Source organism: Apis florea, unplaced genomic scaffold (assembly GCF_048593485.1).
Source record: "Apis florea isolate Af1SG1 unplaced genomic scaffold, ASM4859348v1 contig_32_pilon, whole genome shotgun sequence".
Taxonomy (NCBI): Eukaryota; Metazoa; Arthropoda; class Insecta; order Hymenoptera; family Apidae; genus Apis; species Apis florea.
The window spans coordinates 178,888-193,851 of NW_028256733.1; the positions used below are offsets into that span (position 1 = coordinate 178,888).

General features: G+C 20.9%; 2 protein-coding genes across 4 annotated transcripts; both read right to left on the reverse strand.

The window, feature by feature from the left end:
• Positions 1 to 157: 157 nt before the first annotated feature.
• Positions 158 to 9,265, reverse strand: LOC100863268 (general transcription factor 3C polypeptide 1). Its single transcript, XM_012492502.3, has 10 exons — positions 8,924 to 9,265; positions 8,343 to 8,536; positions 7,634 to 8,263; positions 7,367 to 7,535; positions 6,188 to 7,044; positions 2,013 to 6,098; positions 1,311 to 1,816; positions 982 to 1,171; positions 744 to 831; positions 158 to 530 (listed from the first exon to the last, which is right to left on the reverse strand). Exons 1-10 carry the CDS (start codon positions 9,006 to 9,008, stop codon positions 409 to 411), a joined length of 6,927 nt encoding a protein of 2,308 aa, XP_012347956.2. The 5' UTR covers positions 9,009 to 9,265; the 3' UTR covers positions 158 to 408.
• A 580-nt stretch (positions 9,266 to 9,845) lies between these two features.
• On the reverse strand, positions 9,846 to 14,894 carry Sobp (Sine oculis-binding protein). 3 transcript variants are annotated; one of them, XM_086911357.1, is made up of 5 exons: positions 14,769 to 14,894; positions 13,317 to 13,429; positions 12,235 to 12,583; positions 11,917 to 12,122; positions 9,846 to 11,750 (listed from the first exon to the last, which is right to left on the reverse strand). In XM_086911357.1, the coding sequence occupies exons 3-5, from the start codon at positions 12,527 to 12,529 to the stop codon at positions 10,473 to 10,475; spliced, it is 1,779 nt and encodes a 592-aa protein (XP_086767483.1). In that variant the 5' UTR covers positions 12,530 to 12,583; positions 13,317 to 13,429; positions 14,769 to 14,894; the 3' UTR covers positions 9,846 to 10,472. The 3 variants fall into 3 exon arrangements, with proteins under 3 accessions (XP_086767483.1, XP_086767482.1, XP_031775266.2); XM_086911356.1 differs by having other exon boundaries at positions 13,317 to 13,456; positions 14,769 to 14,837; XM_031919406.2 differs by lacking the exon at positions 14,769 to 14,894 and having other exon boundaries at positions 13,317 to 13,533.
• Between the last annotated feature and the right edge of the window lie 70 nt (positions 14,895 to 14,964).

Genomic DNA, 14,964 nt, shown 5'->3' on the forward strand with positions numbered 1-14,964 from the left:
TTAATATAAATATAATCATAAATTTAATTTCTCTTTTTTTTATTTCTGTTTTGATTTATAATATTCTCTCTTTTATTTCATTCTATTTTTATTATTTATATTTTATTTTATTATTATTTATAATAGAATAATTCAAATATAATTTTCTATTTTGCTGTAAGTTTTTGATAAAAATTTAATGCTCATACATAAAATAGAATATTACTATAACGTATTAAATAATTACATATTTTTATGCGTTACAATAATAATAAACAATCATAATATACTAAATAAAAATTATCTATTTCTTATTAACAATGATGAATTTTGTTATTAACAAAAATTACTTTATAATAAATAAAATATATTATATATAATATATTAGTTTGTTTTTTAAATTTTAATAAATAATTCAATTTTTACTAATTATGAAATAAAATCTGTATTATACATTTTAGTACTTAAAAATATTCCAAACTTTAACATTGCTCCACTTGTAGGTTCAAGGAAAATATCTTCTTCAGTAGCCCAATCATTATTTGCAATTTCTAAGAACAAATACAATATAATAACATATATAAGTATAAGCTTATAAGTATTTAATATTTTAATAAAAATTTTCTTTTAAATTTTAACTTTCTTCTAAATTTTAAAAGCTAAATATAAAATTAAATCATACGATTTATATTTCTATTTAATAACTATAAGAAGATTTTAAAAAATAAAATTTTAATTTTCTATCTAAAAATAAAAATACTTACTCAATTCAACTTTTGATGGTTTCGAAAATAATGTCACACGTGATTTTTTAATGAGTATTTTTTCCAAGCACTCCAATTTTATCAACATCTATCATAAAAATATATTTTTTTACAAAATTTAATAAAAATATTAAAATACAAATTATAAAATAAAATTTTAAATATAATAATCATTAATATATCATAAAAGAATATATAATTATATATAATTATAATTATATAATTATTAATAATTTACCTCGACTAATTCTCGTGTGTGACATGGTTGAAGAGGAGGTATAAATCTATTTTGTATTTTAATTAATGGAATACCTGGATGTGTTAAACAATATGATAAAATCGATCCTAACATACGATCGAGTACTCTACGATTTAAAACTCCATCTATTCGAATCCATGGTTTTATTACTACTCTTACTTCTTTTGTACTGTAAATATAATGAAATATTTAAATATCATTAAATACCATATTATAATATGATTATAATATAGTATAATATATAGTATAGTATAATATAATAATTTTAATTTTTATTATATATCATATATTAAAATAACTCCACTTACTTTGAATCTAATTGTTTCACAGCCTTAGATATATCTTTTTGAGGTAATAATTTAAATGCATTTTTTTGAATCCTTTTTTTTACTTGTGTATTATATTCTTCATCACTATGACTAGATGTATCCTTATTAGAATCTTCATGTTTATTTTCATTATTTTTTATTTCTGATTCAATAGTTTCTTCAATTACATTTTCACAAATAATTTTGGATGATTCATTTTCTATTGATGAATTAAGAGTTTGATTAGATTCTTTTATTGTATCTATGTCGATATTTTTATTTAATATTTCCTTAGCTTCTGTCACATATACAGTTCCTTTAGGTATAGGTATGAGTGATTCTTTTTCAAGACGGTATATTTTATATGAATGTATTAACCAAGAATTAACATAGTCATGATGTATGTAACGAACTGTAGTTACACCGGTTCGCAAAAATAAATAATTATCAACAAACAAAGAAACAATTCGGTATAAATCTTCTTTTAATGTATTTTCAAATTCATCCTAAAATAAATAAATAAAATAATTAATTAATTTAAGATATTTTATTTTAAAAATTTTAAAAATTGTAAGTATTGTATTCTTTTATTATTTAAAAATAATATACTAATTATTAATTTCAACTTTTAATAATGATTTTAATTTTTTAAGAATTATTTTTAAAATCTAATATATTTAGTAAAAAGATATTTTTACTTACTATCAATTCTTGAATACTAGCTCCAAATTCTTTTTTATTATATACAAATTTATAAATTGCTTCTACATTATTCAAAATCGACAAATCATTAGATAAATTTTTTTTAAAATTAGAAAATGAAATACTATCTTTAGGAAAAATTGCAAATTTATTTATTTCTTGTATTAATTCATTTGCAATATTTATTTTCAAAGGCAATAAATCTAAAGGTATTGAAAAACCTTTAAAAATTTCATTTTCTTCACAGTTTATCGAATTTGATCGATATAAGGAATAAAAAATTTTAAATACGTTTACAACAAAATAATCATGTGCATGATGACTATCTGCTACTGTGAGCTTACTCAATTCTTCTCTCATTCGCAATAAAGCTATACGAGTATATCGTTTGTGTACATTTGAATCATCAATTTTACAATATGAATTTAAATAACTTTGTTCTATTGGAATATTTTGTAGAATATCACTAACTCGCGTGAAAGCATATTCATTGTTTATTTTTGATTGCAATGAAATTTCACTTTTCTTATTTGAAATATATTTTTTATTTATATATTTTGCATCACTAGTTTTGGAATGTTTTCTTGGATATTCATTCTGCATTTTATTCAATACTTCAATTGAAACATCATTGCTTTGTAAAGTTTCTTCACTTTTTTCTAAATCTACAATTTCATAATCTAATTTCTTTTTTTTTGGAATAGATTCATTTAAATCAAATATTTGTTCATCATTATTTCTTTGTCTTTTTCTTTCAGACGTAACTAATTTGTCTTCTTTATTTATATTTGGATGTAAATATAAATTAGATGATGTAAGTGAATTTTCTACATTTAATATATTATCTTCATGTTTATTGCTTGTATTTTTCGATAATAATACACAATTATATTTTATATTTTCAGATTCAGTTAAATTTTTCCCAATATTTTCTACTTGCACATTGTCTCTTAGAGAAATATTATTCGAAGTATATATTTTATCTTCCTCTATTTCCATTGAATCTTCATCATAAATTGAACGTTCGATATCGTCATTATTTAACGCAATTTTAGTTCCATCTTGGAATTTAATTATATTCTGTTCATCATCAATTATATTTCGACCATTTTCCTCATCACTATCAAAATTTAATTCATCACAGTCAGTAAAATGTTTTTCTCCGAAATTTCTTTTTTCACCTTCATATTCTTGTGAAAATGTGTTCTTATCTGCATCCAAATCTGAAAAACCATATTTATCTGACTTTCCATCAATGATATGTATATCATTTAATGTATCAATTTCGGAACCAAAACATCTATTATCATGCTCTTCAAGATTAGTCATGCATGCATCACTATTGTCTTGCAAAGAAGATTCTTTTACAAATTTTAAATTATCTAAACTAACTAAAACATCTTGATATCGTTTAGCTATCCTAAAATATGTTTCATCTTTTTCTTTTAATCTAGAATCAAGCATTATAATTTGATCAGGTATTTCAATATCAAAATCTATTTGATCTCGTATAATGTAATCATGTATCGCTCCTATTAGACCACCAGTAATTGGCAATATTTCAATGCCATTAAAATTATCTGATGTTTTGTTTTGATCACTTATTTGATTATGATAATACCAATTACTTAATTTGAAAAAAACATCATATGATTCTTTGAATATATCATATGGCCATTTAGTATGAAATTTATATATATAATTACTACTTAACTGATACTGAGAACTACTTAATGGCATATAATTGCCATATTTTCTTATAGTAGTTAAATGATCTTTTTTAATTGTAACCATTTGATCACTACGAATTTTTGCCATAGCATTTTTTAACAATATTTCTGGATATTGCTGATATATTTTAAATAACTGGTATGCCCAGGATCTTCTATCTTTTCCACAACACATTGAACTATGAATAACAGAATTTATAATTGCAGAATATATATCATTAATATTTTGAATATCTTGTGTGAAACCACGATTATAAAATGGTTTTGAAGGATGTATAACTTTATAAAATAAATTAAATTCCTGCACTGTCTTTGGCACTGGCAATGGTTCTTTAGATACAACATCTGAAATATCATAATATTTCTTCGTAATGTAAGCAACGAGTGATTTAAATGCTTCTGTAACTTGTTTCTCATATTCGTGATAATTTTTATATTCTTCTTTAAGTTTTTCCACAATACCATCAAAGCGTTTTTTAAGGAAAAAATTCTGTTTCAGTTCTTCGACTCCTAAAGCAACGGTATTAACGTTTCGTTGTTGTCTGAGCATATATAAAAGTCGTCGTTGACATGCTCTTGATGTTTTGTTATTTGAAGTATACGAGTATGTTCGTAATACATCTCTTACTGCAGAAAATGGTATTACTTGTTTACGTGGATTTGGGCAAAGATATACCATAGCTACTTTACAAACAAGCAAAATCTTATCTTCATATGGTTCCCAGTCCACTCGTAACTTATGCATCCGTTGTAATGCTCGACAATCAATTTCGTCATATTTTATTCGTTTTTTATTTTTACATTTACGAGGTAACACTCTCCTAACATAAGATTTTTGTTTCGTACTTCGTTGACATATTAATGCTTCATATTTATTCTGCTGATGTTCTAAGTTATCATTGTTTTTAATTTGCACTTTCTTTCTTAATTCCATTGCATTTAAGGAAGAAGGTCCAAATACTGTTTTTAAACCTGGAAATTCAGTAAATTTAATTGGTTTTGCTTTCATTTTAGCAAAATATATGTCTCTTTCATAAATTATATTTTCTTGTTTCTTTGTTTGTTGAACTCTGAAATTAGAGGAAGTCCAATTCCAATTTCTTTTAAGATGAGCAAAAATAGCAGAATCTATTCCAGCAGCACCTTTACGATCTCCAGGTACTTTACCAGTATCCAATTTCATAGCTTCTTCTGCAGTGCGAGCTACGACTGCTTGAATCATATCGGCTTTTTTATTTAAATCTTCTAATATTATATCTTTTCCTTGAACAACAAGCCGACCGCCTAATGGCGTATTGATACACGTATTCCACATATCGTACCAATATTTTTCAACTACTTGAATTTCATCAAAGTTATATTTAATTTTAGGATAAAGTTTATCTTCAATTATGTGATAACCAGGAGCAGAAGATGTCGTATCCATTAATTCAGTATGACGATTCACATAAATGAATACTTGATCCTTTTCTTTTAATTTTTGAGGTCCAAACTGTATCAATCCAATATAACATAATCTCGTTACAGTTTCATGAATATGAAATATATATTTTCTTGCATAGAGTAAAGAATTTCGAATATCGGTCGGTAAATCTTTAACTAAATAATGTTTTCGAATAGGATGATTTATATATTTATCTATTTCTGGTATTTCAAATGAAAGATAATGGATCTTTAAAAATATCGATAAAGGAAGTCGTAAAAGAATATCACACATTAATGCCCATCCTTGAGGCCAACCATTATAATGTGGCAATGGTGGTATAAACATTTTCCAACTAATATCTTTAGTATAAATCGTACTAAATTCTTCTGCTAATTCTTCTGTAATATTAAAATCATTATTTCGTAAAATTTTTATTTGTTCCGCTTTCGAAAGAATTCGATCTCCAGGATGATCATAAACCAAATAAAATAAAAAGATATGTAATGCTTGCATGCGAAGAAATTTTGGACTATATCCATATTTTCTTGATATCCTTGGACCACATTTAGAACCTGATGGTATAGTTGTAAATTGATTATTTTCAGATGCAAGTTTAGTATCAATATTATAATTTTTGCTAGAATCGAATACTGTATTTTCTGAACGTTTTGTAGATGTTTTAGATTTTTGAGCACTTATTAAATAGAATTTCAATTTTACTTGTTCCACAGCTGATTGAATAACAGTACTATTAATAGCAATGTTTGGATCACATATAAATGTTAGATGTTTTTCTCTACCATTTCCGCTTAGAATTATTTTTATAAGTTTTACTAAATTATCTTTTGCAAGTTTTTGTAACAATCTTATTAAAGATTTTTTATCAATTTTCACATCATATCCTTCTTTATCTTCTTCTTCATATATCATCTAAAATAAAAAATGATTAATAAAAATAATAAACAAAAAATACAAACACATAAATTTTAAAAGTATTTTTAAATAATATATTATTTTACTTTCATCAATTTTGTCATATCATCAATGACTTGATGTTCTTTAACAGACTGTATAATCATATTAGCTCTTCGTAATAATCTATATGTAATATTTGTTACACTTCTCTTTTCACTATTTTGTACATCTTCCAAAAATCCATACATTTCATTTTCAGGTTTTTCTTCATTTGTTGATTTTAAAATTGTTAAATCAACTTTTATATTATTATATACAGCTACAGCTTTTTCATCTTTTGATAATTCAGAAATTTGTGATAGTATATTATTAGAATACAAATTTTTTTCTTTAACTGGAATTTTATTACTTTGGCATGATAAGTAATTACAGAAAGTACGTTTATATTTATTTGGGCGCATTGTTATATGATATTTATACAATATTCGATTGACAACATAAAATATTTTTTGCAATTCTATTGTCACTTTTGTGTTTGACACTTTCTCAATTGAATTATCCTTATTAACTTCCATATTTTTTTTTTCTTCATTATTAATAACGGTATTTTTTTCGTGTGTAATCATTTTAGTTTTCTCTAAATCATCACTTTCAGTTGTAATTTGCTTTGTAAATTCCTTAATTTTATGAATCTCTTCCTTAAATTGTTTACTTAAATTACTAGTTTTTTCATATCTTTTTGATACATATTTTGTAAGTCTTTGTCTACCGATATCATTCATATAAGTAGCAACCATATTTTTTTTAACTATATTTCGTAAAATCGTCCGTGACTGTAATTTTGTCAGTCCCATTATTTTAGCTAATTTTCCTTGGGATATACCATTTTTATCAGCTTCAATTATTCTATATGTTTGTTTGAAGTAAGGTACACTATATTTATGATTTGAGATATCTAATTCTAAAAAATAATAACATGTTAAAAAATTAAAAATATCTAGATTGGAAAAAACATTTAAGTAAATAAATTATCTTTTTCTTTAAATAAATTAAAAAATATATAATTTTTATATTTCAAAATTAAATTAATATCTATCTTTCATAAGAGAATAAAAATGCCCTTTAAAAATATTGATTTAAAAAATGATTCATAATTATATAAAATGTATATAAATTATTCTAAATACACAAGAAAAAAATTTTGAAAAAAATAAATAAAAAATAAATAATTAAAAATAATTCTTAAATAAAAATTATTAAAATAATAAAAATGAAAAGCAAACCTTGAGATTCATCTTCTTCTTGTATTTCTTCTTTATTCCATGCTTCAAGAATATCAATATTTGGAGATAATAATTGTACTACTTTAATCCTTTTTTCTTTTGTAGGAGTATTCTTTCGCTGCCATTCTATTGGTGTTGCATTAGGATATAAAGTTCTATATGGTACTCTCTTATTTACATATACAAAAATTTTTTCTTAAATTATTAAACTAATATTATATAATTAAAAATTAAAGAAGAAATAGAAGTATAATATTTATGACTTACAATATCTGTCCTCACAACTTTTTGAAAAAATGGAGTTTTAAATAATTTTTTAATTGCATTTTTAATTTGCAATTTGCGTTTTATCTCATCATATTCTGCAACGTAATTAGGTTTTGATTTCAGAATTTTAATAACTTCTTCTGCCAAGAAAATTATTTTTGGTTTCCTTTCAACAAAAAATCTTGGAAGATGTAAAAGACTTCCATTACTACTGCAAATACCACTTCTTTGATGATGTATTTGTTTTGTTATCAATTTATGACGTAATAAAAACTTTCGATAATAAAATAAACTTTTAGGATCTTCTTTTAATGCACTAAGACTAAGTTTTCCCTGAGTAACTTCACCATGATATCGTGATCTTCCTACTCTTTCCAAAAAACAATACTGCATTATATTTAATTCAAGTATAGGAGATACTTCACATCCCATTAATGCATAATTTCTAGCAGATTGTGATGCAACAATAACTAATTTTTGTCCATATTTTTCAATAACTTCATCTAAAGTAAAGCTTCTTATAGATCCTGTAATATCTTTTCGTATATAATAAGTAGAACAAGATCCTTTAATACCATTTACAATATCATTTATAGGACAATGAGGATAAATATCTAATGGCACAGATTCCTGTATAAATATATAATTTTTTATATTTCTTATAATTTAATAATTTAATCTAATTAATTAAGTTTTTTAGAATACTTACTGGTTCTAATATAGTACCTAAATCAGGATCTACAAATTTATAACGATCAAAAATTTCAAGTGCTTCTCTTGCAATTTCTAATTCATAAAATGCAAATTCTCTAATTTGAACACATATTGACCATATTTGAATCATAAAGGGTTTTGAAAATGGTAAAGGATTATGAAGTCGATGTGCTAAACGTAACCATAGTGCTGAAATAAGAAAAATAAAAATGTGTTATGTTTTTATAATAATTCATATTATTATTAATTATTTACTTATTTCTAATAAATTTTTTTTTAATTTAAATTCTGCTATTAATATGCATATTTAAAAACAATATTGATTTAATATAATTATTATGCAATACTTATTAAAATTAATAATATAAAATAATATAAAATAATAATGATAATTATGTTCATTAAATTCCAGAAAATATGACATATGATATAAAAACATTAAATTAATTATCAAAAATATATATTATCAAAAAAAAAAAATTTTTACAAATTAGAAAAATAATATATATATAAAATGTAAAAATAAATGTTAATATTTATATTACTTATAATATTTGTATCATATTATTTATTAACCTTCTACAGTAATACCATCCAATCCTTCTAATGCTACTTCATCAATTATCGAATCTACTAAATTAATTGATGGATATGATACCATATTGATATAATTTAAAATATAATAGATGATACAAAAAAATTCATATTTCTATTCAAATATTGTATATTTTTAATTAATTTATATTGTTAATTATGTATTTTCGTACATAAAAATTTGTGACTTCGCGGTCTATTGAGTATAGAATAATTTACATATATAAGTACTTATTTTAAACTGAGATGGCGCTACATTATATCAATAATATAGTAAAATAATAGAAGAAAGACAGAGATAAGAAAAATTGTGGAATCAATGCCATCTCTAGTGCTATAGATGAAACATATATAAACAAGAAGAGAGAATGAGGACAGAAATAGAATAAAAATATTGAAATTAATGCCATTTTCAAGAATGTCGCAAATTATACACATAAAAGAGGATAAAAATAGTAAAAAAAGAGAAATAAAAATAGTAAAACAAAGATAGAAATAGGAAAAGAATTGACTGTTATCTCTATGTTTCGATTGCTAAACATCGATAAGATAAAGTAGAATAAAAATTGAATATGAATGCCACCTTTCGAATGTTTTCAAAAAATATTTTTAAAAGATATTTTTGATAATCAAGAGATGACGCTGAAAATCAATTCTATATTATCTATATTCTATATATTTATCTAATCTCTACTCTTCTTTCTCTATCTTTCTTTTTGAGTTTCATTGAGCGACACTAGAAATAATAAAACTGATTTTAATATTTTTTTAACTATTTTTGTGTTCTATATTTTTTTATTTTCATTTTTTTATAAATTAATTAATTTTTTCATATAATTATTTTATATGTTATAAAAAATTATTTTATATATAAATTATCATCTTGAAAATAATATAAATAAAATTTAGTAAGAAAACATTTTTATTTTTTTTATGTTGATTACAAAATATTACAAAATATTTATGTAATATATTCATAAATTCTATAATAATATATTTTAAACTATTTTCTACATACATATAAATGTATACATAAAGAATATTATATATAATGAAATTATATATAAAGATATAAAAAGAATAATATATTTTAATAAGAAAAGAATTTTAATAAAATAAATATGCACAATAAATATATTTTTCTGAAATTATTTAAATTATAAAAAATTAATTATTAAGTAAAATTTTTTATGTATTCTGCATTTAAATTTATAATCTTAAATTTTTTAATAGAATTTATAATTATATCTATAATATCTATAATAATTATAATATATATCATAATCAAATATTAATAATTATATTTAATAATATTATTTATTATGATGTTATAACAAATGATTATAACAAATGAAATATTTATTTGTATTCAATATAAAAAAAAGATAACTTTTTTCTATTAATATTAATATTTTTCTATTAATATAATTATATTAATTATTTTGTGTCATTAATTATAAATAAAAAATGTACTTTCTAATGTATATATTTTATCACAAAATATCTTCTTAAATTATTAATAAATTATCTTTTAAGTTGTTATGAATTTATTCCTCTTTTTTAATTGAATTTTTTTATTTTTATGATTAATAGTTTCATTTGAATATTTTTTCTTTTTTAAAAATTTTAAATTGTGTTGATGCAAGTTGTTATTGATTTCATTATTAGATTTCATTTGAGAAAATGATGATAAAAAACAGAATTTATCTGATGTTACTTGTTGTAAATCTTCTGTTGATATATTTGTCGTAATCTGTGACTTATTAAGTACAGAATGTTTATTTTGTATTGAATCTTTACATTCTATATTTTCATAATTTGATTTTTTCCTATCTTCTTTGTCAATAATTTTATTAAAAATTGCTGTTGATATAGGGACTGGAATAGGAATAGGAATTGGTATAGGAATAGGTAAAGAATAAGGTACAAATATTGTAACAGGAGATAATAATTTTGAAGATAATGAATGAAACAATTCAGTTTGATTCGATTGTTTAAATGGTGAAGTTTCTGAAGAAATATTAATTTGTTTTTGATCCTTTGTTTGGCTAAATTTCATTTCATTTGAACATGATTTAGATAAAAATGGAATTTCTTGATTTATTATATGTGAAGTTGAATTTAAAAAATATGATGATTTTAACATATTTCCTGATGAATTAACATATTCTTTTTCTGGTAAATTTTTTATATCTTTTACATATATATTCTTTTTTAAAAATGTTTTATTATTTTGATGATTATGTGAATTGTGATTTATGATATTCATCATGTGTTCTTTTTTAGAATCCTTATAATTCAAATCATTTTTTTTTGAATAATTTAGTCTATAATGAGTTTTATTAGCCATATAATGCCAATATTTATTTTTTTCATTTATAGTTTCTTTATTATGTTCATTGATATTTTCATTCATTTCTATACAAAATTTTTTTTTTTGTTCATTATAATTAGTGGCTTTTGTATATTTTTTTATACATGATATTTTTTTTTTTTTTGATACTTTTTGATTAGATACTATTAACTTTTCAGTATTATTTTGTTCTGTTTTTATTATTCTATTATTACAAAAAGATGATGTAAAATGTGTATCAGCTGAACATATATTTTCTGTGGAATTATTTAATGGTGATTGACAACTTCGAAACCATAATTCTGGTGTTATTAAACTATCTTTTTCTGTGTCATGGAAAGAAACATTGTTTAAATCTTGAAGCATTAAATGAGTTTGTGTCTCATGACAGAAAATATTGATTTTATATTGATTTAAACATCTATTGCTACAAAATTGAAGTTGATTTTCACCATCCTGAAAAAGAAAATACCATTAATATTTTTATAATATATTAAAATTATTTATTTATAACATATTACATTATAAATTTATTTTAATTTAAGTTAAAATAAGAACAACAATATTTACATAATTATGTTATTTTATTTTTTTTTGTTTTATAATTTAATATTTTATTTACCTGAAGATCAATATAACTAGTGGGATTTTTTATATGTCTACACCAATCGCATATTTTTGTTTGTTTAAAAACTGTTCTTCTACTAGATACAAAACAAGTTTCACTACAAAAGTATTCCATAGAATTCATCATGTTATAAGAATGAATTTTTTCTGATTCATATGTTGGAGTATATGTTCTACTACACCAAGAACAAGATATGTTATCTATAAAAGTATCATATTGAATTTATTAAAATTTCTTTAATTTATAATAAATATTCTTTCTTCTTTTATCTTTGTTTATTTATTTATGTATAATATATATTTTATATCTTACCTGAATAGGTAGAATTTGAATAACTTTCATATGGAAATTTAGATGTACAGCCAAAAGATGCTGTTTTCATTGATAAGGGAGTCATTAATTGTTTATTCAGAGATAATAAGTAATTATTAGAATAAGACATATTGGACATTTCAAAAACTGAATTAGATATATTTAGTGATGAAGATTTTAATGTTAGTTTGTTTGAAACAATATCTTGATTAATTTGAAGCATTTCACTATTTTTTGTAATAGGTATAGATGTAAAATGACCCAGACTTAAACTTTTTGTACAATCACTATCCATTTTATCATAGCCATACCATCCCAATAATTCATTTATTGCATTTGTTGCATATTCCTATAATAATATATAACAATATATTATTCATTATGTATAAAAATAATTTTTTTCATATAATTTTATACATAATTGTTTTTAATTTAATTTATATAGCAATTATATAATTAAAAATATTTTATTATATATATAATTATTAATAGTCAATAATTATTATTAATAGTATTTCCAAAAAAATAATAATATTTAAAAAATAATAAACAAACAGACTTTTGATAAATTATAATTATGTTTGAAGTAATAAATAAAAAAACAGATTTGAAATAAAAAATTATAATGAAATTGAATATTTACATTAATTATAATGAAATCAATAGATTATATTACATTTTAATAACATGCATTATGTTGTTCTCATGTTATTTATAGTATATGTATGTATGTACACGAATAAAGTTTGCTAAATTATTGTAATTATATTTATTCAATCCTTTATAAATGAAAAGAAAAATTACGAAAAAATTAAATTTTTTACAATTTTTTATTTTGATTTTAATATTGGAAATTAATAATTGCAATAATAATTTATATGACATAATTAATATGTATAATTTAATAATGTAATAGAGAAAAATATTATTACAATTTATAATAAAATTATAAAAAATAAACAATAAAATTTAATTAATTTTATTAAATAATTAAATCATACATATTCTAATATATTATTTTTTAATTGTTGTTTAATAAAATAAAAAAATAAATTTAAATGTAAAAAATAAAAATGTAATACCTGAATTTCATCACTAGTTTCTCTTTATTTAAATGTAACTGGCATACAATTTTTTTGAGATGAATAATAAGATTCATTATAAGATGATGAGGAAAATACTTTCCTTGTGTTTTCTTCGATGTTTTTTAAAAATAAATTAACTGATTTATTGTCCATTATGAAATACGAACATGATATATAGTATGAACAAACTTAATATTTTTTTAAACAATAATATAATATTTTTTTAAACTTTTTAATAAAATTTCAAAAAATTTAATATTAATATTAATTATATTATATTTACCATATTAAGATAATAATGTTATATTAAATTATTTCAAACAAAATTATATTTTATATTTTTTTTATAAATTAATAATAAAATTACGTATTTATTTTTCAATTAAATATTATAAAAAAACGCCAATTGAACCATGTTAAATTTTAATTCAATGAAATATTTTATGATTGATTTTTTTTTTTAGTTTTTAATTTATTCCTCGTTTTCAATATCAATGTCAAATACTTGAATGATATGTGACTTATTTTACTTAATTTTATATTATATTATGTTATATTTTTAATTTGTTTATTAAATTCTTATTGTTTTATTAGAAAATTTATTAAAATCTTTATTATTGTATTTCTCCGTATTATATAAATTAAAAATTATTAAATTAAATATTATTAAATTACATGTTTATTTATTATATTGTTATATGTTTGCGCTATTATTATTACATTTAATAATGGTAAGAAATAACAATTTAAAATTTCAAAGAATTGATATATAAATAATATATTATGATATATAAATATATAAAACAAATATGTATTACATATATATATTCGAATTGGTAATACTAAAGCATCAAGTTATGCCTAATCAAATTTCACTGATATTTTTAGGCTACTAAGGTAATACAACTTGCGTGAAAATAGATTGCATAAATAACTCAATTCTTCTTGTCAACTTCGCAAAAAATTTCTCTGTTTTTTCAAATATTTATTTTTTTATGCACATCATATAATTTTTAATTATTATTCGATATTAATTATATATATAAAATTGTTATAGAATATGCAAAAAGACATATTTTATGAAAATAAATTATTTAAATATTTAAATAATTTTTTGTATAAATACCACATATACCATTTATATCATTTGCATAATAATTAAAAATAATTTTAGAAATGCATTTTTATTTATAAATTATATGTTATAATTTTTCAAAATTAGAAAACGAGATATAAAATAATATTTTGAATTAAATTTTAAACTTTGATATGCAAGCAAAGGATAGAAAAAAAAATTTAATTTTATGTGTGCACTTTTTTTAATTTTTGAGATTTCTCACAATTATAATGTTTCTTTTTTTCTTTTTTTTTAAAGTTTCAAAAATAAAATTACAAAAAAAATTAATAGATAAAACATAAAAATATCCGCGAGATAATTTCGTTACAAACCGTTCGCGCTCGTTCAAAGTCGATAACAATTGACGTGTTACAGCTACGATCGCTCAATGTGAACTAAACGATGGATTTTCGCGTCTATTAAATAATCGTGAAATCTTACGCTACATAACTTATTCAACTGTTTTTGTCACATTAATTAAATGCTATACTAATTATATTAAATTTGTTATATATATATATATATATA

What these genes read in the sequence shown, in the direction of transcription:
- LOC100863268 (XM_012492502.3), bottom strand. Translation starts at nt 9,008, where the DNA reads ATGGTATCATATCCATCAATTAATTTAGTAGATTCGATAATTGATGAA. An exon ending in AGAAGAAGATGAATCTCAAG is followed by an intron (nt 7,045 to 7,366) that starts GTTTGCTTTTCA and finishes ATTATTTTTTAG; the next exon opens with AATTAGATATCTCAAATCAT. An exon ending in ACCATCAAAAGTTGAATTGA is followed by an intron (nt 531 to 743) that starts GTAAGTATTTTT and finishes ATTTGTTCTTAG; the next exon opens with AAATTGCAAATAATGATTGG.
- Sobp (XM_086911357.1), bottom strand. Translation starts at nt 12,529, where the DNA reads ATGGATAGTGATTGTACAAAAAGTTTAAGTCTGGGTCATTTTACATCT. An exon ending in TTCAAATTCTACCTATTCAG is followed by an intron (nt 12,123 to 12,234) that starts GTAAGATATAAA and finishes ATACTTTTATAG; the next exon opens with ATAACATATCTTGTTCTTGG. An exon ending in CTAGTTATATTGATCTTCAG is followed by an intron (nt 11,751 to 11,916) that starts GTAAATAAAATA and finishes TTTCTTTTTCAG; the next exon opens with GATGGTGAAAATCAACTTCA.